General features: G+C 34.8%; 1 protein-coding gene across 1 annotated transcript; it reads left to right on the forward strand.

The window, feature by feature from the left end:
- The first annotated feature begins 1,406 nt into the window (after window positions 1-1,406).
- On the forward strand, window positions 1,407-9,804 carry LOC121249992 (autophagy-related protein 13b). Its single transcript, XM_041148894.1, is given in 5 exon segments — window positions 1,407-1,531; window positions 2,020-2,865; window positions 2,868-3,439; window positions 3,513-3,694; window positions 9,248-9,804. Coding segments are annotated over 4 exon segments (1,929 nt in total). The 5' UTR covers window positions 1,407-1,531; window positions 2,020-2,051; the 3' UTR covers window positions 9,609-9,804.
- The last annotated feature ends 16,738 nt before the right edge of the window (window positions 9,805-26,542 follow it).

Genomic DNA, 26,542 nt, shown 5'->3' on the forward strand with positions numbered 1-26,542 from the left:
TCAAATTTGGGGAGTAATTGTAGCAATCCTAAATCATTCTTTATATAATTTTATTGTAAACTTATATTTTAATAGAATATAAAGAAAGAATATAAAGAAAGAATATAAACGAATGTGAGAGAAAAAAATAATAAATAAAGAATAGAAAAATATTATTTTAATAGAATAGAAAAATAATAAGGAGTGAAATGCTGGAAGTTTTAGAAAGATAAATAAAATTGAGAAACAAATTTAGACCTCGTTTGCTTTCAGAGATGAGATGAGTTGAGATTAAAGTTAAAAAGTTGAATAAAATATTATTGTAATATATTTTTTAATATTATTTTTATTTTAGAATTTGAAAAAGTTGAATTGTTTATTTTATTTTATGTGAAAATTTGAAAAAATTATAATGATGAGATGTGAAGTTTTTAAAATTTTTAAAATTTTGAGTTTTATTCTTGAAAACAAACCAAGCCTTAGAGAAAAGTGATATTTATAACCCTTACTTTGGGATCCGCCAATCGTGACCCAACTCCGGGTTCAAGGATTCAAATGCCTAAAGAAACTGGCCCATCACTATTTTGGACAAGAATGATTTTGGAAAGAGTTCCCTCCTCTATTTAACTAACAGAGATGAGTTAAAAAAAAAAAATAGTAATCTCTAATATGAGGCTGTAAACTAATTTACCAATTAGATCCAATTTATTCTAAAATGAGTGACTTTCAAAATTATTAAAGTACTTAATAAAAAAATCTGTCTAAACTTCATTCTAAATAGATGAAACACATACGAAAGATTAGACCTGACAGTGATAACAGTAAATTAGAAGGAGTTTGGATAAGTACATAGCAATTATAATTAGAGCTTTACTGTTCATCATCCCACACACCACATATTACATATATTTTTCTTTTTATTTTGTTTTATTTCTTTTAAACAAATTGAAATCTTCTACTTATTATCTATATACTACACATTTAATAAGAAAATAAATAAAAATAAAGATAAAAAATCAATGTGAGTGATAAGTAAAATTTTTCTTATAATTATATTAAAAGGTAACTTAGCCCAGCCCAATCCAAGCCTTACCTTAACTTAGGGCAGTTTTTGTTTTGTTTTTTTTTTTGAGGAGTTATCTTAAGGCAATTAGTTGATTGAGTAACGGTTACTTGGGGAGGGTGGAAAGATTCCATGGAAAAGGGCAGTGTTATTTTTAATTAACTACGCACTTAGATTTATTATATAAAACTCTAATTAATTAATTGCCTAATCCCAAATCCCTCAATGTCAGTCCACGCGTCAATGGTGCTGAGGTGGCCCGATCCGAATGGTCCCAGAGTTCCTGACACCCGTGGACCCCACCCAAATATATAGAAGAAAATCCTCACTGAATTTTGTAAAATAAAAAGCAGATAAGGGCCAGCCTGCTCCTCCATTATTCCATATCTTACCAACTATAATCTGAAAGGAAAATGTTTTAACCGATTACACAAATAAACTGGACGTACTGCATACTCTCTCCCCCGAACCCTCCTCCCGGACGGTTAGGCGTGTGCCTCTCTCTCTCTCTCTCTCTCTCTCTCTCTCTCTCTCATATAAAGAACTCTCAACCCTGAGCTTCTGCTAACCCATATCCCCTGTTTAGGGTTCTTATGTTCTTGCCGGAAGACATGGTTTTTTCAGATGTAAATAAAAACATATAGGTGTAGAAAGGAATACATATTTATATATATATTCATAAGTACCAATACGCGTTACTTGCGCAACACGAAGTCTACTGAACCGTAAGTCTCTAACCGGTTGTCTTTGATTTTGGTCGGTTTTAATATTTTAGATCTATTGTAATATAGTATTTATCCGATCATCGCACCGTTATATCTGTCTTGATGTTTGTGATTTGAAGCTTGGATTCCGCTGTTCTTTTTTGCTATTTGAATTGCTGTGCTGATTTTAGTTCATGTGCAGTTTGTTAATTTTCTTAATTTTCTCCAGTGAGGGTTTAAGGGTTCTATTTTCGTATTTTTTTTCTTAAATAGGGTTTTTGCCAATTATAGTAAACTCTGTGAGCATGGCACCATCTCATGGTAGTCCTCACTCTGAAGCGGCAAAAATGGAACAAATAGTCACTGAATTCTTTGCCAAAAGCCTCCACATAATTCTCGATTCTAGAACCTCTTGCATGTCCTCGCGCAGTTTCAGGGGCGAGCAAATCATGTCATCCCCATCATCCTCCTCATCGTCCACGTCGAGTGTGAGGCCAAGGGATAAGTGGTTTAATTTGGCTTTAAGGGAATGCCCTGCTGCGCTTGAGAATCTTGATCTCTGGCGCCAGAGCAATCCAGCACCCATGGTGGTTGATGTGGTTTTGGTGCAGAGGCCTCTTCATTGGGATCCCATAAGTTTTTCGCCTAAAAGGGATCTCATTAGGAATTTTTCATCGGAAGGCTATCCGTTTGGCTGGCATTCTGACCAGGAGGAATTCAGGTGTGAGGCACACAGCGAAAAGATCATAGAGAGATGGGTCTTGCGATATGAGAGTAAGAAGGTGAAGGATAATCATAGTTCAGGTAGCAGGAGGTCCAGCAATAGTACTTTGCATACATTGTACAAAAAATCGATATTGCTTTTGAGGTCTTTGTATGCGACTGTTAGGCTTCTACCTGCGTATAAGATTTTTCGTGAGCTTAATTCGTCTGGCCGGATACGAACATTTAGTCTCACACACCGGGTTTCTTCTTTTGTCGAACCCTTTAATCCTAGAGAAGAAGCAGAAATGCAGCGATTTGGGTTCACCCCGGTGGAAACTTCTTCTGGTAGGCTTTGCCTTTCGGTGTTGTATCGCTCATCAGTCTTGGATATAAGCTCTGAATCATCAACTCCTATTTCCCTCAAGTTATACCAGATTATGTAGGCAGCCCATTGGCAGAACCACTTAAAAGGTTTCCTTCACTACCTGTGGCAGGTTTGGGGACTCATGGCTCTCTGTCATCTTTGCCATTCTCAGGGCGGCATAGCTGGAGTTATGACCACTATAGAGCCTCCTCACCACCTTCAGTTTTTTTCTCACCTTCACCTACCCATTCAGAAACAATGGCTTCAATTTGTAACCCAAGTTCCCACCGTTTCCCACCGACAAGCTTGCCTCCTCATCCACCTGAAACATCAGTAGCTCATAAGAATAATACAAGTTTTGATGAGTACTATCCCTCTCCTACCTTTTCCCCCTCCCCTTCCCCATCTCTGCCAATCTGTATTCCTGGGAGTCATCTGTCAAAGGGTCTTTTAAGATCTGAAAGTGCCCCGGTAAACATACCCACTGCTAAGACTGCTAATTCGCCAGCATTGTCCAACAAGCAATTTTTGCCTCCATCTCCTCCCATTAAAAGTACAAGGTCTGGTACTTTGAGGACGGATAACTATGTGGATCCAAATCAGATTAGTGCAACAGTTGAGCAGGTAGATATTTCATCACACTAAGTTATAGGCTAAGTATGTTCTTTTATTTATGATTTCTTTTTATCTGTTGCAGTTGTTTTCTCTTGGGAAAGATGAGACCATAAAATATTTGGGAATGAAGATATCATCTACCAGCTCACCACAGATTTCATTTTCCAGAAGCTCCAGCAGGTCTTTCCAAGATGATTTTGATGATTCTGAGTTTTCTTGCCCTTTTGATGTTGATGATGACGATATGACACATCCTGGTAGCAGGTAATTTAAGAAATTCAATCAGTGGGTTATACTTCTGCATGAACGCAGTTGTTTGCTAATAATTAACTTGAGTTTTTCCACTTACTTTCTACTAGATAATGTTTCTCAGGTGGGTATATTTCCTAAGTGACAACAGAAAACAAGAGCATTTTGTGCAATATGTATTTTTTTAATCAAAATTGTTCTAACTTTAGCTGGTTTCTGACATACATGTAAGTTTTGATTGCTACGTTATACTCTCTAGAATTTGCACACTTGAAATGTATGCTTTTTCAATCAATTTTTATTTTATTTTATTCTTGCATATGGTAATTGCTGAAAAGATTACCTATATGATTACAATGTTAATGAAATGCTTGGAATGTTTATTTTGTGTTTCTGGATTGGTTGGGACGCTATTTCCAGACACCCGGTGCCAATAAAAAAATGTTTATTTTGCGAGACTTGAATAGATTGACAAGTAGGTTAAACTAAATGAAAGATGGTCAATTATTGTAGATGATGGAGAAGGTCAAGCATTACAAATGCTGTGGCATTTGATAAGTGATCAGACATTGGACCTTCACCCTTCTCTTCATCACTAGGTCACTAGAACTTTCTTTCTTTTTTTCTTTATGGGCAAACAAGTTTTTATTGATCAAAAGAGTACACAATAGCCCAAGTATATGGGACATCTACAAGAGCAATGTCTTGCTAGTTTAGTGATACAAGGAATTCATGAAAAGTCATGCTATGAAAATCAATTACAATCGACAAATGGAGTAAAGTATTAAAAAATAAGTTTCTAAATTCATCCATTGACCGCTCTTGATCTTCAAAGTTTCTTTCATCCCTCACCCTCCAAATGCACTACCATATTCCACATTGATGCAATTTGAGAGTTGTCCCAAATGCCTCTTCAAGAAGTGAGGAGATCGCTTACCCTTCTTGGCATCACTCAAGCTAGTCCCAACCGAGCAAAGACTTCATTCCACAAAGTCATGGCAATTTCACATCGAAGTAGTATATGGTCAACGGACTCTCCGCTCTTCTTGCACATACAGCACTAATCCATGACTATGATTTGATGTTTCCTCAAGTTGTCTAGAGTGAGGATCTTCCTCAAAGAGTTCGTCCATATAAAAAATGATTCCTTTAGAGTGCCTGGTTGCTAGAAATTTCATTTCATTCTAGTTAGAGATATGTGATTTGGAAGTAATGTAGGTTGGTTAACGAAAAGCTTGTGTCCAATCATACATGGAAACCAAGGAACTAAAAAGTACAAAAGGCTTGATTTTGTTCTCACTCAGCTCTTGATGAGTAAGACCTGTCTCAGCGACATGGCAATGCTTGCACTCAATAACACCATTCTCCTCTAAAGTACAAGGGCAGTGGAATTTTTTCAACATGGGTTTTCTGTTTCCAGGGATGAACCAGCGAGCTTTCTAATCTGGATATGCTAACCAAAAGACTATTCCATAACTGACTCTTGTTGCCAAATCAAGGGTGCTTGGCTTGTAGGAAATGTTGTCTTATATTAAAACGTGGTTGAAATGTTGAAGTTAAAGTAATAAATCTTTCATAGAGCCAAAAAGGAAAAAAATGGCCCCTTGTTTTAGATGCTATATATATCAGAGAGGTAATCTTGACATGTTTTTTTTAAGTAAGAGGTAAATTTTATTGATATGAATGAAATAGGCAAAGCCCATATACACAAGAGGTATACAAAAGAACACCTAAATACATTCTAGGATTGATAGATTAAGGACAGGAAGTCATGAGCATTGTTTCCATAAAGCACAATGGCTGAAAACCAAAGCAATAATGTGTGCACAACAAAATTCTGAAGCTCTGCCATTATGCATTCCCTATCTTCAAAGCACCGCTCATTCCTGTCCAACCAAGTACACCACATAATTTACAACGGAATCATCTTCCACACTGCTGCCACTTGAGGATAGCCTTGAATCTCCTTCCAAGAAGCCAGTAAATCAACCACCCTCAATGGCATTACCCAATTGACATCAACTCTTCTAAAGATTTCATCCCACAGCACTCTTGTCACCTCACAATGCAATGAGCCCCTCTTCCTCAAGTTGTCTGTGGTCAAAATCTTCCCAAGATCAGTAGTCCATAGGAAGAAAGTTACGTTAGAAGGCACATGAGACCTCCAAATATTCTTCCAACGGAAGAGAACATTACCTTGTGATGCCAATATTTTGTAATACGCCCTGGCTGTACACTTCTTGTTGCCATTGGACCTCCACTGCATCCTTCTTCCCCCTCCCCCGGGGGTCACTTCATTGGAGCACCAGCCCCCCCAAGCACTTTAGTGTCTAGAGTTTATAATTTCCTTCCATAGCAAATCCCCCTCCAAGTGGTACCTCCATAACCATTTCCCCAATAAAGTTTTATTGAAGTCCCAAGCCACCATTCGAAATTGGAGAAAACTTTATCAATTAACAAGATGAAATTTCGTTTCCTCTACACAACCCCCCCCCCCCCCCCCCCCCCCCCCCCCCCCCCCCCCCCCCCCCCCCCCCCCCCCCCCCCCCCCCCCCCCCCCGCCCCAAAAAAAAAAAAAAAAGCCCGAAATAATTTCTCAATCCTATTCGCACCCTGCAGGCAAAGGAAAAAGAGATTAAAAAAAAAATAGGTTGGGGAGGTTAGTTATAGTGCTCTTAATTAATGTAAGTCGACCCCCTTTTAATAAATATAACCGTTGCCAACCAACCAGCCTTTTCTCTACTTTGTCCACAACTCCATCCCAAATAGCTCTAGCCTTAAAAGTCGCCCCCAATAGGAGGCCCAAATATTTCATAGGCAAATGTGCATGAATGGTATTGCTGTAGTCATGATCAACATACTGTGAATGGTATTGCTTTAGCATTAGAAAGACTAGTGTTGAATTTTTGGTGGCTAGCTTTGAAGCTGGGGTAGTACACAGAAAAGTCCTGAAAAGAAGTGAGGCAATTGGTTGAGGTCAAATATAGGATCATAATTGCATGGACAAGTAGAGCGTTGAGATTGTGTTTAAGAGGAGAAAGGTGAGTTCACAAGTGCATTTCTTAGGAGCTGTTTGGATAGTGAGATGAGATGAGATGAGATGGTTAGATGAAAGTTGAAAGTTGAAAAAAATATTGTTAGAATATTATTTTTTAATATTATTATTGTTTTGAGATTTGAAAAAGTTGAAGTGTTTATTATATTTTGTTTGAAAATTTGAGAAAGTTGTAATGATGAAATGAGATTAGATAAGTTGAGAGTGTTTCTCAATCCAAACGACTCCAGTTAAAAGGATCAGAATTTTGCTAATGACACAAATGTGCATGAATGACAAATAATGATTGAGCCAGATTATATTCTGGCCCAGTGGCCTAGTAGTTAAAAGGATCAGTATTTAGCAATTGGCGCATAAGTTTAATATTTTGCCAAAAATGTTCTGGTATCCTACCCTTCATTAAGATGACATTTGGAGCTAGCTGGTGTGTGCAAAATATCATAATTATAGGTTGGCGTACTTGTTAAATATTTGTAGGTTGGCTTTATAGGTCATAGTAGAAGTGTTTCTTTTTTCTTTTCTTTTTTTAATAATAAATGCAGGTGGCTCTGTGATTTCTTATGGGCACATGAAGCAGAATTTGAGGCCCTTGAAGTGTTGTATGATCATTGCTGATATAGATTGATGTACAAAACATAACTATTTTTCTCATTAGGGGGTGATCCTTAGCCTATTAATTGTTTTCCAGGCCATATCTATATCGGTGTTATCATTATCAATACGAATCATGTCATGCCTCGTGGCAGCACTTGCATAAATACTAGAAACTTTGTAACAGGATGTACCGTGCCTGAGAAAGCTGCATTTTTTTATGATCTTAAAAGTTTTCTCTTGGATTATTCTTTTAAATTATATATGTCCAAGCTGATTGACTAATTGGAAGCCATCCTTGAGAGGTACCTCAAAAGGTGCATGCATACCCTAAACTCTTATTTTTTTTCAAGTTACCATAAACTAGCATTTTAAAGCAACATTATCAATACCCAGTTCTTGCCCATTTTTCAATGGCTTAATTGGAAAATATGGGTATTCATTCACGAAGCCTGAGGTTCTAAAAACTTTTCATTGAATCAGTTGTTAAGAGAAGAAGAGTTTTTGCTGTCCTTTGTAAATGAATTTACTGAAATATGAGAGATTGTTGCTATCCAATTGTACACACACACACACACACACACAACTGATTCAATGAGAAATGCTATAACCACGAAGAGATCTCACAAAAATAAATTCACAACCTGGCATGACTTCATATGATATGTTAGATCTACCTTATAATAAAAGTAGCATTACAATCTAGCGTATAACATCAAGCCAAGTCAGTTTGTGGATTTACTTTTGTGGGATCTCTTTATAGCTAAAACATCTCTCTCTCTCTCTCTCTCTCTATATATATATATATATATATATATATATATATTATATATCAGGTCTTGTTGCTACAACATCTCTGCTTGCAGAAATCATAACATGTAATAGGGACTTATCCCTTCTGCATTTGCCACTGTGGGTGGTGATTTCCTGAATCTTGGCTTGAAGGTGTTGTTGGCATCATGCTTAAAAAAAAAAAAATCAGTGGAACTAGAACTTTTCATCCATTGTTTTGAGATAATATTTTGGGCTCGAACTTATAAAAAATATAAATTTTTTGGGCTTGAAGGTGTACTTGATATATTTAATCTTTCTTGCCAATATATTGTTGAGGCTTCTCTCTTGGTAATAACAATCTTACCCTAGAAGTATGGAGGGGATTTTTTTTCAGTGTTTATTCTGTGTTTTTTTTTGGATGGATATGTTTGGATGGTTTGAATATTGGAGTGTAGGCCCCATTTGGTTTCATAAATGGTCTCAACCCATCTCAACATCCAAACACTATTCAAACATAAACACTTTTCAATTTTAAAGTTTTAACTTTTCCATCTAATCATTACCTAACAAAATACAATAAAATTCAACTTTTTCAAATATTAAAAACAAAAATAATATTAAAAATAATATTTTAACAATATTTTAATTTTATAATATTTTTATTCAGCTTTTGCTCTCTCCTTTCCTAAAACTCCATAAAACATCTTAACTAAAATTATCTCGCTACTATTCACAAATTATCTTACTACTATTCACATATTTCTCATCTCATCTCATCTCATCTCATCTCATTTTAACTATGTAACCAAACGATGCCGTGTCTTGGTGAAAAAACTCATGCCTGAAAGTTAGTGCATGGTTTATAAAGATCACTTTGCAGCAATTAGTTTTTGATGTGTATGGTATTGGAGATCTTATGTTTGAGCAGTTTTTGATGTTGTTTATGCTGAATATCCCCTGTGAATGATATATCTACCACCTTATATCCTTTAGCATTATCATCATCTATATAAGTTTCTTTGTTATTATGGAGGAGGATATCCCCTGCCTTCTAGGTTGTTTAAGTTTTGGTAAATAATAATATGCCTATTACAGGTTTTCTGACAGTTATAGTGAATAAAACCTGACTTATGTTGCATCTTTCTCAGGCCTGGTTCTTTTGATCAGAGAGGACATCTAAGCGAGCCACTTGAGCCTGGAGGATTGTTTCCAATAAGAAAATCCCAAGATGCTGCTGTTGGTGCACTTGTACGCATGTTGAAGAAAGCCCCACCTCTCCGTCAAGAATCCTCCAGTTCAGTAAATGTGCGGCAAGCGGCTGGGCCTGAAATATGGAGCAATAGCCTCAATGAACACAATCAAGCGGTTCAGCATGCAGCTTCTGCAAGCATCACGTCCTCTGGGCTTGTCACGTTGAAGACTACAGCTGATGCATTAGAAGAGCTCCAGGGTTATAGAGAGGAGATGAATAACCTGTTGCTTAAGCAAGGCTGTAAATCCAACAAGTAATATAATTACACTCCGCTCCAGAAATTTTCCTCAGAGGTACAATTGGATTTTGAACCCTTGTAGATATTAAATCCTTTAAACCTGTGTGCAGATTTTGTCAGTGTTGATATTCCGCCTTTTACATATGTAATTTATATGTGAATAATATATAACTTTATGCATAAACTTGATTATCAAATGGAAGGGTTTGGTGTAATTACTTCTATATACAGAATTTTCCCATTACATTTCATTAAATTTTAGGCCTATGAGTCGTACTTGTACATCTTTCTAGTTATTTGTTTTTCTATACATGTTTGCCAGGAGCATCTATGGCCATTTGCGGTTGATCTCCAATATATCTATATCTGCGAAGTCTTTGAACAGACTGTCGATCAAGAAATGTCCCATCTAACTTATAAAAAGTAGTTGAGATTTTGTCCTATCAATAATATTCCAGATTTTATACAACCTAGAGTTGGCCTTAGATGCTGCTTTGTAACTATGCAGTGATGTTATCTGTATGGACTATTCTTTATGAATGAAGTTATGCTGCTGTTATAAAAATAATAATAATAATAATAATAATATTCTATTTTAAAATATGATAAATTTGATTTATTGGGATAAATGTTAGGTGTTTTTTATTTAATCACATTTTAAAATAAATAAATGCTGATGTGATAAAATCTTTCAAGAGTTTGCATGATAGACTACTACTTTTTAAGAATTCTTGAAGATCTTGATCAATGAGTAATTATAAATTCATTTCTCGTTTGGTTTATGGTTATGAATAAGATAAAAGTGAAAAGTTGAATAAAATATTATTAAAATATTATTTTTTAATATTTAAATTATTTATTATATTTTATTATAAATTTGAAAAGTTATAATGATTAAATGAGATGAGATTGAAATGAAATGTGTTTACGTAAACAAATCAGGCCTAATTAACCTATATAATTGGGTAAAATTCTTATTGTAAACTATGTGAGATCTCGATATGATAGAGGCCTGAAGCCGAGATCTTCCTTTTGGTTTAAGGCTGTGATAGGCCAGGCCCAGCCCAATTTGGTTTATATGAACTTGGTCTAATTTGAATTTTAGAAATCAAATTATGTCATGTAGTTGTTGTGTAGTATAAAGACTTTTTAAATAAAATTATTCTTTATATAAATTTATGTTTCTTTTTTAAATTCTTTTTTCTTTCTTTTTCCGATTAATACTTTCACAGAACCGAAACATCAAATTTCACTTGGTAACGGTACTGATTCAATTCACTAAATATTGAAATTCGTTGGATAAATGTAGACTTACCCTCATTTGATGCCATTTCGTGGCATCTTATGTTCAAATTTTGTTCTCTTATTTCACTATTGAATAGTCTCAAAATTAGGGGTGAATTCGGTTCGGTCTGGTCGGTCCATAGGAAATTTTTTGGACCGGACCGGACCATTAGCCATCGGTCCAGCCCAATACCAAATGGGCCAATTTATGCTTTTCTGCCCAACAGTGATATTTTCAAACAAATGATAATAAAATTAAATAATAATATTTATTTACATACTAAAAAAAAAAAGAACTTGAAAAAAAGTCAATATGCCAATAAGTTAATAACATCCAAACTCTAAATAAAAGAAAAAAATATCAAAGAAAAGGAAAAAATATACATTAAAATTATCCATATTGACCATATTCATCCAAAAAAAGGATATCAATCATACTAATAAAATTAAAAACAAAAATAGAGAAAAATAAATTAAAAAAATCCTTAATCATCTGAATTCCAAATAAAAGAAAACAAAAATAAAAAAAGTAAAGACAACTGACACATAAAAATTATTATGTATGAATAGCAGAGTATGCATGAATATATTATGTATCTACATATATTATCATATGACTTATGATACATTATTAATTGATAGAATATATTATTTAACATTTTATATGGTCAATGCTAATAGATTAGATGAAAATTAAATAATTAATTTATACAACTACTATATAAAATAATATATATTATATATATAAATATTTTTAAATATATATACATAATTCGGTTGGTTTTGGTCCAGTCCGGTCAAAAAAATCCATATCTCAGGATCGAACCGAAAATTGCATTCCTCACAAATGGAGGAGGGAAACCGACCAAAGGTCTGGACCAAAAATTCTTCAGCCTTACTCAAAATCAAGAACTAGACATGGTGAAAGGCTTTTCCTCTCTCAAGGCTCCCTGTGTAGAGGTTTTTTCCTGTCTCGTACAAGGTTATCATTAGGAAGTTTTAATAGCAGAGTATTTCTTGTATTCTCAGCAATGGGGTTAAGCAAACGATGGATGAAGATTTGGAATAACTATATGAGAGATTATCTCTTACTAAACAAGAACAAGAGGAAATTCAAGTGGAAACAGATATGTTGGAAGATGTTGTTATCAAAGGCGGCAAATGTTTAATCATCAAAACTTTCATTTACCGACACTATAACAAAGAAGCTTTCAAGCAAACAATGAAGAAAATATGGCACCCGGTAAAGCCAATCAAATTTTGAGAAATGGGACCAATGTTGATTCTTGTAGAATTTGAAGTCATGAGAGATAAGGAACGAGTGATGCGTGATGGCCTGTGGTCTTTTCGACAAACACTTGGTGCTGGTAAAGGAAATCGTTGGGAAGCTACAAGTCCACCAGATTCTCTTTAACGAAGCTCTCTTTTGGGTTCGTATCTATGATTTACCTCTCATTGCCAGTAGTGAGTATATTGGAAATCTGATTGGTAATACAATTGGAAGGGTGGAAGAAGTTGATATTGGTAAGGGGGAGATGGCGTGGGGGGAATACATGCGTGTTCAAATCTACATTGATGTATCAAAACCCCTTTTAGGAAGAAAGAAGATTAAAATTGGTTCAAACGATTCATGTTGGGTGCGACTCACTTACGAATGTCTTCCGAATTTCTACTATTTCTGTGGAAGGTTAGGCCATGACTATCGGGAATGTGAGCAATGGCCGGCAAGGAAGGATACCTATGAGATGGAAGAATTTTGGTATGGGTAATAGATGGGTGTTGGGCGTAATAGAGGGCGAGGTTGGGAAAAAAGAACATAGAAGCAAGACCCTAATCGTTCCACAGCTTCGATGGATGCTCCGGTGAACAACGACAGGAATGCAACAGACTCGGCAAAAAATCAGAGAGACATCTGTTAATAGTTTTGATAAGGCCAAAATTGTGGGTGGCTTAAAACATGGAAGGAGTAATTTAATTGGCAAGCTGTGAGACGCCAATCGTAGAAAAATCGCTGAAGATATTTGCGAAAATGAATATGAGAGCAACAAATCAAGAACATATATCATGGAGGTTGAAAGTCGAAAAGGGTGGCATGGTGATAAGATTCAAACTCTGGAGGAAGAAGAAGAGTCAATGCAAATCACTCAAGAAGGAGAGACTTTGTCAGGCATGGGTTTACATCAGGCAGGCCTGACCCAAAAAAAGGTGTACATTGGGGAGGGCCCAATTGCAAACTTGATTCATAACATTAGCTCTCAAGGTGACAAACGATGGAAGAGAAAGCCCAAGCTTGGTATTACAAAAGCCCATGAAGCCCACAAGAAGTCCATGGATTTCAAGCAAAGATCAATAGGAAAAGCACAGCTCTAAAGCTTAAAGAACAAGGGAGGAGCTCCAAACGTAGCTCAACACAGAAGACAACAGATGAGAATAAGGTTGCTGAACAAACCAAGATATCAGTGGAGGCTGGTTTCCAGTCCTGTCGGGAGTAATGAAAACCTTAAGCTAGAATTCCTGTGGGCTTGGGAACCCACGGGGAATTCGAATACTTTGAAACATTGTAAAAAAGGAAGGTCTCGACATCTTGCTCCTACAAGAAACAAAACTAAAGGCTTGAGCTATGGAAAATTATAAGTATCGGTTAGGTTTTATGAGTTGTCTAGCAATAGATTGTAATGGGAGAAGTGGGAGTATTGCGTTGTTGTGAAGAATTAAGTTAATTTATCAGTACTTAGCTACTCAAAAGTCCATATTGATGCATTTATTAAGGATGAAGAGTATACAGAAGAATGTTATCTTACGAGGGTTTATGGGCACCTGGACACAAACTGTAGGATTGGGACATGGAATTTAATAATATCCTTATGTAGAATGGGAGAGAAGGCTTGACTGGTTTTGATTGTGCATTAAGGTGGGTTTTAGGGGTCCTAAGTATATACATGGTGCAACAAAAGAGAAGGAAATTTGTGCATAAGTGAGATATTGGATAGGGTTCTGGCAAATTCCCATTGGTGCCAGAAATTTCCAAGAGCAACTATCACGCATGAAGTAGCCGCATACTTTGACCATCTACCTTTATAGTTAGAATCTGATGGAGCTTTACACAAGGAAAAGGAGAAACCATTTATATTTGAAGCCATGTGGGTAGGAGAAGACAGATGTGCAAAGATTATTGAAGAGGCTTGGAGAAATGGCTCCTACAGAAGTAATATGGAGGAAGTGACGGAGTTGATCTCAGGATGTAGTCAGAAGGTAGATTGCTAGAATCGAAACAAGATTGGAAATGTTCAGAACCAATTGCAAAAGGCAAAACTAAGACTTAAAAACATGCAGAAAAAAGATCCAACTTGTGTTGATATGACTGGGACTGTCTATGCACGAAAGGAAGTCCAAATATGGTTAGAGCAAGATGAAATAATGTGGAGACATAGGTCTAAGGCCTATGGTTGCAGGAAGGGGATCAAAATTAAAAAAAATTTCACACAAAAGCCTCACATAGGAGAAAAAATAATACTATACAAAAGTTACAAGATGATGGTGGAGAATGACAAGAGGTTGAGAACAAAGATCAACTAGTATTGGATTACTTCCAATCTCTATTTCCAGCCTCTGATTAGAGAGGCTTTATGGAATTCTTGGAAGAGTTGTCAAGGACAATTACTACTATCATGAATGAGGACCTAAGAAAGGCTTATACTAAGGATGAGGTGTGAATTGCTCTACAACAAATGCACCCTACAAAAGCCCCTGGACTTGATGGTATGACCCCAATATTCTTCCAAAGGTACTAGCACCTCATTGGCAAATCAGTCATTGCAGCAGTCTTCCAAAGCTTGAATACTGATGAGTTTCCAATGCCTTTGAATCATACTTTTATTACTTTGATACCAAAGAAGAAATCCCCTGGAAAAGTAGCTGACTTTTGACCAATAAGTTTTTGTTCTATAAACTCATATCTAAAGTCATTGCCAATAGACTAAAATAAGTGCTCCCTTGTATTATCTCGAACTCACATAGTGCTTTTGTGCTTGGGAGACTTATCACTGATAATGTACTTGTTGCTTATGAACTTATTCATTATTTGAGAGAAAAAACAGTTGGGAAGAAAGGTTATATGTCAAAAATTGGATATGAGTAAAACATATGATAGAGCGGAGTGAGACTTCTTGGAAATTCTTCTTATGCACAAACTGGGTTTTGATGTCAAATTGATCAAGTTGATTATGCAGTGTGTGAGAACAATTTCTTTTTTTTATTTTGGTTAATGGAGAACCTAAAGGTCCGGATTGAGGCAGGGGGTCCCCTATCCCCTTACCTCTTCCTATTATGCACTGAGGGGTTTATAAGCCTTTTGAAAAGAGTTTCTAATAATTAGTCTATTGTTGGCATCAAGATCTATAGAGGGGCTCCTCATATTAATCATCCACTATTTGTATATGATAGTGTAATTTTTTTGCAAAGCTAATACTAGTACAAATATGAGAGTCCAGTTATTATTAAATCAATATGAGATGACATCAGATCAGAAAATAAATTGGTTTTCTCAAGAAATGTGCCAGCTAGGGTTCAAAAGGAGATCATGTCCCTGTGGAGTGTTAACGGTATGCAATTATATGAGAAGTATTTGGGCTTACCAACCAGTGGTGGGTAGGTTCGTATCTCGAGCCCTCAGAGAAATCAAGCAGAGGGTATGATAGAAATTGCAAAGTTAGAAGGAACAATTGTTATCCCAAGGAGGTAGAGAAGTACTTATAAAAGCAGTTGCTTTATCCATCCCTACATATGCTATGAGTTGTTTTAAATTACCTGGCAACCTATGTTCTGAACTGGAAAGCATGATGGCAAGATTCTAGTGGGGCTAAAAAAAGCAAGAGAGAAGGATACATTGGATCAGCTGGGATAAAATGTGTGAACCCAAATTAAGAGGGGGCTTGGGATTTAAAGTGTGAGAATCTTTAATATGACCCTCTTGGCAAAACAGGGGTTTTACAAGAGGAAGGTACTATGCTGCATAAAATCTATAAAGTAAAGTATTTTCCAAAAGTGAGCTTTTTTACTCTATTTTAGGCCATAATCCTTCATATGCATGGAGAGGAATTTAGGAATCTAAAAATATGCTAATCCAAGGAGGTAGATGGAGAATAGGTAATGCGAAATTTGTGAAAATTTGGATAGACTGTTGGATTCCAAGGCATCAAGCTTTAAGGCAGGAATTCAGTAATGTGGAGATTGAGGCTTGTGAGGATACTGTCGACTATATTATAGACAACAATACTAAGTGGTGGGATACAGTAAAGATTAGAGTTCTATTCAATCCAAATGTTACTGCAAATATTGTGAAGATCATCTTATGCCTTGGTGAACAAGAAGATAAGTAGATATGGACTCAAGAAAGAAGTGGTAGATTTAGTATGAAAAGTGCATACATATTTTTCAGAGATAAACTGAAGAGAAACCAAGGAGAGAGTTCACATGCCAGTAGACAACAAGCTCTTTGGAAAGCTTTGTGGAAACTGAAAATTCCTACTAGAGTCAGGGTGTTTGCTTGGAGAGCTTGTAGATAGGGATTACCTATTCAGTACAATCTCAAAAGAAAACATGTTGAAGTTGAGGACAAATGCTATTTTTGTCAGGAGAAAATGGAAGATACTCCACATGCACTATTTTACTGCCACCCCATCCCAGAATATTGGGACAAATATTTACCTTTGGTGAAAGGAATTGACAATCTTTTGAATTTTATGGATATAGCTCTGATTGTGAAGGCGAATGGTAATATAAAAGACCTAGCTACTTTTTTCTTAATGGCTTGGGAGTTTTGGTTTAGAAGAAATAGAATTGTGCATGAAAAAATTTGTGTTGATCTTAGATAGGTGATTGAACATGCTTTATCTATGCAAAAAACTCTCAAGGACCTGACAACTACCCCAAGCACACAGTCAAAGACCATTTGCTGTTGGAAACCACCCCCTCAAGGATTCCTAAAGCTAAATGTAGGAATCAGAGGTTGCTGATCCATAATCCATTGAACTGCTAGCACTATTTAGAGGCCTATAGTTGTGTTAATATGGGCATCTCAGATATAATCCTTGAAAGTGACTTCTTACTATTGGTGAGAGAACTGCAAGCTGCAAAATACTCTTTCTCAATGCCAGGGAATCTATTGAAAGATACAAAATGACTTGCGCAATTATTTACAAATTGCAAAGTTCAACATGTCAATAGATTAGGAAATAAGGCTGCTCATGGATTAGTTGTAATGACCTGGTCTAATAATGCTAAGGTCAAAATATTGATAATTTTTATTGGCCTAAACTATATTTAATAGGCCATATTGGATAAGCCCACGAACGATAAATTATTGAGATTAATTATGAGTTTTAATTAGACTCAATAATTATGTAAATCCCATTTATTATTTATTGAATGAGTTAGACTCATTTTAGAATTTAAAAATCAGTCATTAGAAATTTATTTCAATTTAAAATCATCACTAATTGAAGTCCCTTATGTAGTCTCAGTCACTGCTAATCCTACATTGAATGAATTATTAAATCATGTTTTTAAATTCAAACTCTCTTCTTGAATAATTGTGACCTTGGTCGAACTCGTTGGCATCCTATTTCAAACAGGGATACAACTCTACAAGTCGTCTTCACGTTAAAACTCTTTAACCAACTGCCTTTTCAAACTCAAAACTATGCACGTCTCCACCTTCCACTATGATTCATACCCCAATAGAACTATCTTACACTTCTACAAATCATCTTCAAATTAAAACTCTTAAACTGACTCCTTAACGCTTAACCCCATGCACTTTACGTGTATCTCATTCCTCTTCAAGCCACAGTGTAGTTTCTACTCACCCAAAATTACACAGAGCACCTCTAGTCCACCATCATCCCCCACGTTTTCTCCCTCCTTCTAGTTCACGTGATCAATTTTATGCCGGAAATATTGGATTAATATTGCGAGGTAAGTAGTATGATCATACCCTTACACGTATGTACGGTAAACGATATGTCTTTTATAAAAGAATTATGCATATATGCTCTCCATTGGAAACCCCTTTTTATATACTCAAGTCATGATAAAATTATGAAAATTCATGATTTTAAGTAAAAATTATGCATCAAAATTTTTTGTAAAAATCCATGATTTATGTGAAGATTATGCATTAAAATATTTATGAAAATTCATGATTTTATGAAAGAAGTTATGCATTGAAAGATTTATGAAAAGTCATAATTTTATGTGAGGAAACATATATCACGATATTTTATGAAAGAATGCGATTTCATTTGAAGTTTATGATACGAAAAGTATGCAAGTATGATTATGATGAAGTATGAATGATAAGAGACATAACGACCTATATTATGATATGAAGACGATACCATATGTTATGAGTATATTGTATTGCCATGTTTTATATGTTGGCAGTGCACTCAGTGTGTCTTCCTTATATACGGATTCCACAACCCACGATCATGAGCGGAATGATCAGAATCTATTTAGGTTCGCTAACTCTAACTCATGACGGTCAACAGTGAGTATCGACCTATGACAAGTGAATTATAAGTTCATGTTCATGTTATTTACGTATGTATTTATAAGTATGCATATTTTTCAAGAAACCTTATATTTATTATGTTTAATGTATGATGTGTTGCTTATTGAGTATTCGACTCATTTTTATATGTTTTTATGTTTTAACCACCCAGATGATAATCCTTATGAGAATGAGACTTCAAGACAGGACATAGTCCAGAGAGGCGAGGCAGAGGCCTAGACTGTTTATGTCATGCTCAATTTTATTATTTATAGTTTAATAAGTTATTTTGATAAGCACGTCAGACTTTATTGATTTTAAATAAGTGATTCCACAGGCTCTCTTTTAGATTTTAAGCATTTAATAAAGACTAATTTATGGAATCTTTCGTATGTGGCGCTTCGTTTGAAGAAAAAATTTTAAGTTCAAGTTTAGTAGCACACCGGTTCTCTGAAAATTCTAAAAATGATTTGATTGGAGAGCGGGGTGTTACATTAGCACGTTATGCTTGAAATGTAATAAGTATTGAAATATGGTGGGATGAAGTTCCACTAGCTCTCAAGCTGTATGGCTTGTTAAACACAGCTTGTAATGTTTCTAATTAATGATATTTTGGTTTCCTATATATATATATACACACACACACACACACACACACACACACACATATATATATATATATATATATATATACTAGTAATAGAGTGACGTCCAAGGGATGTTTGCCTAATTTAGTTAATTAAGAATATTATCATATTTAAATAATGTTAAAACTCTAATTATTTATATGATTTTACTTTCTTAAAAATATTTAACAAAATTTTATCATTTATTTAATGATGAAAGATTAGTATTTTATAAAATAAATTTGATAGTTTATGTATGATATGGTATTTATATTTTAATTATCTATTTTAAAATAGTTTAAATCAATGTGTTGGATCAAATCTGGGACTTAAAATGAAGGGTTGAGATTTAAATCCCCAAATCTTTCATTTTCCCCTCATTTCCCCTTTCTCCCTCTTTCTCCTTCCGCTTCACGTCTTCCATCTCTCTCACCCGATCTCCTCTCTCAAGCAGCCCAACGCCACCCTGCGGCATCATCGACTACCTCACCGGCTTCCCCTCACGCCGGCAACCAAACCCCACCGTCGAAGCCCCTTAGCAGCTCCTCCCTTAGTCGCACGCGAGCAACTCGAAATGGGTCTCAACTCACAGGTTCTCCACCCTTGCACCACCGTGGCTCAGCCTTAGCTCCACCAAGCACCACCACCGAGTTCCCCTCATGCTGTGGACCACTTCCATGGAACTCACCACCCGTAACTCCTCCTTAGCCCCACCGACGCAGCGCCTTTACACGCACGAGTTTCTCCCTGTAGTGCCGCCGTTAGCCAACCCCACGCCACCGCACCACGACGACGACCTAGATCCGCCACCTACAACCCACGACGCCACCACCAACCTTCCATGGCATCTCCCCTGCTCCTCCATACTCAGCCGAGCCTCTACCTCTCCCATTTTGTGATTTTTTGAATTTATACATTTTGTGAATTTGTAGAATTAGGATGATTTACAGTGAGTTTGTGATCATCCTACGGTGATTTTGAGATGATTTACTGTGAGTTTGGTCTGTGTTTGTTGCGATTGCTGTGATTTTGTGAATTTGTACATTTTGTAATTTTGTAGAATTATGATGATTTACGATGAGTTTGTGATCATCCTACAGTGATTTTGATATGATTTACGGTGAGTTTGGTTTGTATTTGCTGTGATTGCTATGAGGTTGTGAGGTCGGGATATAAGTGGAAGACGGAAGTGTACACTGTTCATTCCTATTCATCAGTCGATATGCTCTTTTAAGTATAAGGAGATATATATATATATATATATATATTAAGAACAGTCTCAAAATCTAGTTAATGTACACATGATCTTATGTCGCAGGAAGTTGGAACTATAGACATCTCCACCTACAATCATTATGGTGGGGTTTGGATCATAGTGAGATGAGATGAGATAATTTTAGATGAAAGTTGAATAAAATATTGTTGGAATATTATTTTTTAATATTATTATTGTTTTGGTATTTGAAAAAGTTGAATTGTTTATTATATTTTGTGTGAGAATTTAAAAAATGTGTAATGATAAAATGAGATGGGACCAGATGAAATGGAGTGAGTCTTGAGTCCAAACCGGGCCCGCATAGCTAATTGCCTGAACAATTGAAAATTAAAAATGGGTCGAAAATTGTCAATTCTAGGAAAATAGAAAATATGCCATAAAAAACAATATTCAAACTATCTGTCTTATTATTTTGCTAATTTATAACTTAGAAGAACTAGTCTTAGGGGATGTTTGGATAATGAGTTGATCTCTATTCATCTTATCTCATCTAATCATTATAATTTTTTCAAACTTTCAAACGAAATATAATAAACAATTCAATTTTTTTAAATCCTAAAATAAAAATAATATTAAAAAATATATTATAATAATATGTTATTTAATTTTCAACTTTCATCTCTGAAGTAGTACCCATGTTAAATGTTTGGGGTATTTTCTTTGTGAAAAGTTTCTGTATTATTATTATTATTATTATTTTGAGTTTGGCATTTTTTTTAAATTGGTCATCTCTGAAGTACATAAGAAAAAAAAAAGGAGATCAAAATGATTGGGCTTAGTAAAACTGTTTGCAAATTTTACTAAAAATCATCTTTCACTATTTTAATCGCTAATCTTCTCAAAACTTCTCACATCTCTGTAACGTCTCGGTCTTGGAAGGGTCGAAATGTTACTTCTTGTCACCAAAAATCATATCTCACCGTATAAATATAAATTCTAATTCCTCAATTACTCATAGACCTCATTGTTTTAAACCAACTACTCTAAAATAATTAATTAAGAATACGATAAAGTCTCAAAGTAAATGCCAATTTTCCTAAAGTACTAAGTCAATAGAGTAAAACAAAATTATTAAATAAAATTCTCCAACAACAAGTATCCTCTTTGTATTTAATACACTATGCTCACATAGCCTTACCCATACTTCCTATTCTTGAACTTCCATTGAAATATCTAAAATATTTGATAAATGTTGTGGAGATAAAGTTTGAGTTAAGAACAACTCAATAAGCAGAGGACATATGATAGAGTGCAAATATGAGCATTTATAGAGTACAGTATGAGGAAAAAAATATTTTCCAATGTTATCATGTAGAACAAAACATGTTTTCAAACATAACAGAATGCTAGTTTTAAGACACATAAAATGCAGAGTAATTTGACATAACATAACCTGAGCATCATAATCACATCAAAATAGAGCATCTCATAAAGTAGAGACCATGTTTAACCCCAGTAGTAGGGTTTTGCTATCCCCGGTGGTTAAACCAGATATATAGAGGTGAATCTTCCTCTTATTATTCTTAGAGTTTCGTCTGTGCACACACGAAATATCACTTAAAAATCACTTTGCTTCCAAAGTGGGTGTACTCAGATGTAGAGGAGTTGGTACAAACCCAAACAAAACAAAGCATAACAAAGTAGAGCAGAGACAGAGTCAGATATAAAATCAATACACCATGCCAATGGTTTTTTAGATGCCATATCAAAACAAATCAGAGTACCAAAACATATTCAGATCATTCTCACATACTGAAAACAAAAGTCGGAGCATATTTCTAAATCAATGCATAATTTTTCAGATTTTTAATATCGTTCTTTTTCAGATTTCAGAGACAATATGACAAAATATAGCTTATGTCTACACAATACATGTAAGAAAAAATTTTTCAATTTTCATACAGATTTCAGAAGTAATGCAAATAAGCGATCGATGTTGTTTTTCCCAAGTTCTCATTTCATCACAAAACATGCAAAGTTTTCAGAAAGTCAATCACAGTCTCAATAATTCATGTAAAGCCTAGCATAGGAACCCTACTTACTTGAACTTTTTAGCTTTTCAGAATTTCTACACAACAGTACTAGATGAAAATCAATTGTCACATATAAAAATAATCACGTAATTTCCATAAATATTCGAAATTAACACCTTTTTCAATACTTAAATATGAAGCGTTAAGTAACCTATTTTTCTAAAAATATAAATTCCTTGAAACCTTAAAATATCTTAAATTCTCAAATACCTCGATATTCACTTACTGTAATAATATAGCAAAATTGATTAAAGTAATCAACAAAAATCCCGTTTAATAAAAATAAAACGTAATTAAATTTAAAACTCATATCTCTACAAACTATTTTTGGAAACATAATTTAACACTACTAACATATAATGTAGCAGGAAATCATAAATTTCTTAAAGTACAGTAGTTCATAAGATATCTTTAATAATACTTACATTTGAAATCATTGTAAACTACTACTCATATCTAATTTAAAACTATCAAAGATTGATTTCATATAATAGGCTTAAAGTGTTTAAAATACAAAATCAAACACTTACAATTTACTACTAAAATAAAATTATACAATTAATACTAAGTAATATAATTAAAGCCTTTTGAATATTTTCTGTGAAATCAAGTTTATGGCCTATATATTTATCCGACTAAAATTATGCATAATTTAAAAATACCAAACACAACTCAAATTAAAATAATACATTAGTTTCTTAATACAATAAAATAAAGCCCATTTAAAAACTAACCCCAACCCACAAAACTCAGCCTACTATATGGTGTTTTGGGAAACATCAAATCTGAGTATGGGCATTTTGGTAATTAGAAATACTCCTTGAAGATGCCAAATTACTAGAGGATAAAACTCTTCTCATTTGAGAAAAACAGACATGAGAGAGAGAGAGAGAGAGAGTCTGGCAGCTGCTCAAAGAGGAAGGCTTGGATGCGGCGGCAGGTTTGAGTGGAGATCAATGGCGGCGTGGTTGGGGTGGACGGTGACGAAGCCCTAAGAGTAAAAAGGTACCAGCGCTGTTAAAGAAGAAAACTGTACGAAGAGAATAGGGGATTAGAGGGAAACTTGTGCTTACTGAGAGAGCATCATGCGGGTGGAGGTTGAGTGGTTCACAGTGGTTGCGTGTCTCTCTTTCGGTGGTTCTTCGGCATGATGACAACGATGGTTTCTGTTTGCCATGGGGAAGACGTGGGTTATTGGGTCCAACAATGGTGGTGAATGGATATGAGATTAGTTGATTCACAGTGGGTGGAGGCTGGCGTTCTGCATTGGGCGATGCTAGGACAGCTTCCATTGTGCAGGAGCAGTGGCTAGTGGTGCTGCACTGTCTCTGTTTTTGTGGGTTAAAATAGGAGAGTTTGGCTGTGGGCATGGTTGTGCCGCTTGGTGGTTGTCGTGGTCTTGGTTGCGGAAAGGTTGGGTTGTGTGCATGGGCCTAGTTTTTCATTTGAGAACACGGAGGGGCTGTGCCTGGGGGGATGGTTGAAAGTGGAGGGAGGGGCTATGGTGCAACTATAGCTTCAAGTAGTGGTTCTCATGTGGCTTCTTGGCAGTTTGGTCTCTTAAGGTGGCATCTAGGGAGGGGTTGGTATTGGTTGACGTGGGGCAGTGTCTGAGTGTTGCAAGGTGGTAGCGCGAGAAAGGAGATGGAAGCGGGACGCTATTTGCTGTGTATGTAGTGGCCACTAATGCTGCATGGGTTGCGGACGCTGTTGGTTACGGTGGTTAGTTCACGGTGGCTAGGAAATAGTGTTCATGTGTGGGTTGACAGTGGTTGAGTGTGGAAGAAGAGAATTGATCTGCTAAGAGAAGAAAATAAAAACTTAGAGGGGGAGGAAACTGAAGATGAATGGGGAAGAGAAAATTTGAGAAAGGGGGTTGTTAAACAAATGAGAGAGAGAGAGAGAGAACATGTGAATGTGAAGTGGGGAGAAACGGTGAGAAAGAAACCAAAATACAAGATTATGGGAGAAACCGATGTGATCATTGTATTCGGGGAGAGGGATTTTCGAATGAGGGGAACAAACTGAAAATCTATGAGGAAGGGGGAAAAACGTCGGGTGAAGGAAAATAGAACCAGAGAAAAAAAATCTTACTTGCCTAAACGACGTCGTTTGGATCCTCTGCGGGCCTGGGTATTACAATCTCACTCTTTATTCTTTTCCTACTCTATTAAAATAATCATTCTTTATTATTTTAACTCATTTCTTTTTTACATTTTCTTAACTACTCAATTATGTGTCTTTCTCCTTTTATTTTGGACTATTAATCACTAATATTTTAAAAAAAAACTTTGATTATTTATCTCTCGAAAACTATAATATTTTCAAAATTGATCATTTCTTAGCGATAATATTTTTGTTCAAAAATTACCTTTTTCCAAATTCTAAGATTTTATAAAAAAGATTGGATTTATCATAAATGACAAACGGAGGGCACGAGAGAGTGGATATATATGAGAGAAAATGAGAAATGCAGGAGGCCGGAAATCTCCAGATGTAATAATTTTATTTTATTTTTTAAATTTTTTGGAGAGCTACAGTAGGTCCCTATAAATGAAGAGTAACTAAATCTCATAAAATCAGACAATTTTAACTATATTTTAGGGAAAAAAACTACTTTGCCCACCTAAACTTACCGCTCAATTTGACCACTTGTTGATTTTTTTTTTACTTAGTGATGAAAAAAATGATTTTAAGTATATTAGAGCATTTTTTTATTTTTTAAAAATATTTAAATATATTAAAAAATGTAAAAATAAAAATAAAAACAAAAACTGAAGAGTGGTAAGTTTGAGCAGGCTACTCTTGACAGCAGAGTAGCCCGACTCATATTTTAGTCAAGCCGTAACTTTAATTAGGGGGATGAGAATGCTATTATAATAAGAGCTCTTTTTGGAGGAAATGAAAAAAAAATGAGTAGTGCTACAGAGTTGCCATTGTAGTTGTGCACACATTGCACACACTACGTGACTGCTTCTCTTCTTTTTATTTTTTTGGTGCAAAACGCACCAGTCTCTCCTTCTCCTCGACTCTCTCTCTCAACATATCTCTCTCATCTCGGTCTCTCTCTCATCTCCGCTCTCTCTCATCATCTCTCTCTAATTTCGAAGAGATGTGTAGTTTAGATGATGCCACGTAGGATGTGCAAAAATGATTACTCTCAATATTTTTCCCAAAAAAATTATAAAAGGGAAGTGCGTTTTTATCATTTTCTTTCCAGAAAAGGTCAAACTCCAGATCAATCCAATGGTGTTTTATCTTTTTCAATAAATTAAAGTGATGTAAGATAATTACTTTTTAAAATTAATTAACATTTGGATATAGAAACGGTTTCATTTTATCTCATCATATTATTATAATTTTTTTAAAATTTTCACATTAAATATAAGAAATAATTCAAATTTTTTAAATTTGAAAATAACAATAATATTAAAAAATAATATTTTAATAATATTTTATTTAATTTTTAACTTTTATTTTAAATTATCTTAACTTATATCACTATATATATATAAAGAGTCGGTGAGATTTGGATAGAAAGATAAGATGATGGTTTTAGATAAAAATTAAATAAAATATTATTAGAATAATTTTTTTAATATTATTATTATTTTAAAATTTAAAAAAAATAAATTATTATTATATTTAATAAAAAAATTTATAAAAATTATAATAATAAAATAAGATAAATTGGGGTGAAACCAAACTGAGCTGAAAAGTTTTGCATATTGTGAGGTATACGTCTTTCATGATGAATTGATCCCTTTGAAAAGGACCGACGCCCTAATCACGCTAGCTAGCTAGGTTGCTAATTTTGTTTGTTTTATTAGACTTCTAATGACTTCATCACATGTACTTGATGTGACCTGTTCCCTCTTATTGTAACGACAAACTTCTCTTTATTCATATTAAAGAATGTTTAAACAGTGAATTATAAAAACCTGATCACACGTTATATAAACACATAGGTATATATATATATATTTATATATATCCTTATACTTAAAATAATTTATTTTTTTATGAATAATAATGAATAGTAATTTTATTTAACAATTTTTTTCTTCTAGTTATGTCTTTCTATACATCTTCATAACAATTATATTCCTCGTAAAATCATCAATCATCACAAAATCATCACACAATAGAGCAAGTGAGTTGCATTAACTGTGGTTGTTAGAG

Source organism: Juglans microcarpa x Juglans regia, chromosome 2D (genome assembly GCF_004785595.1).
Source record: "Juglans microcarpa x Juglans regia isolate MS1-56 chromosome 2D, Jm3101_v1.0, whole genome shotgun sequence".
NCBI classification, from domain to species: domain Eukaryota; kingdom Viridiplantae; phylum Streptophyta; class Magnoliopsida; order Fagales; family Juglandaceae; genus Juglans; species Juglans microcarpa x Juglans regia.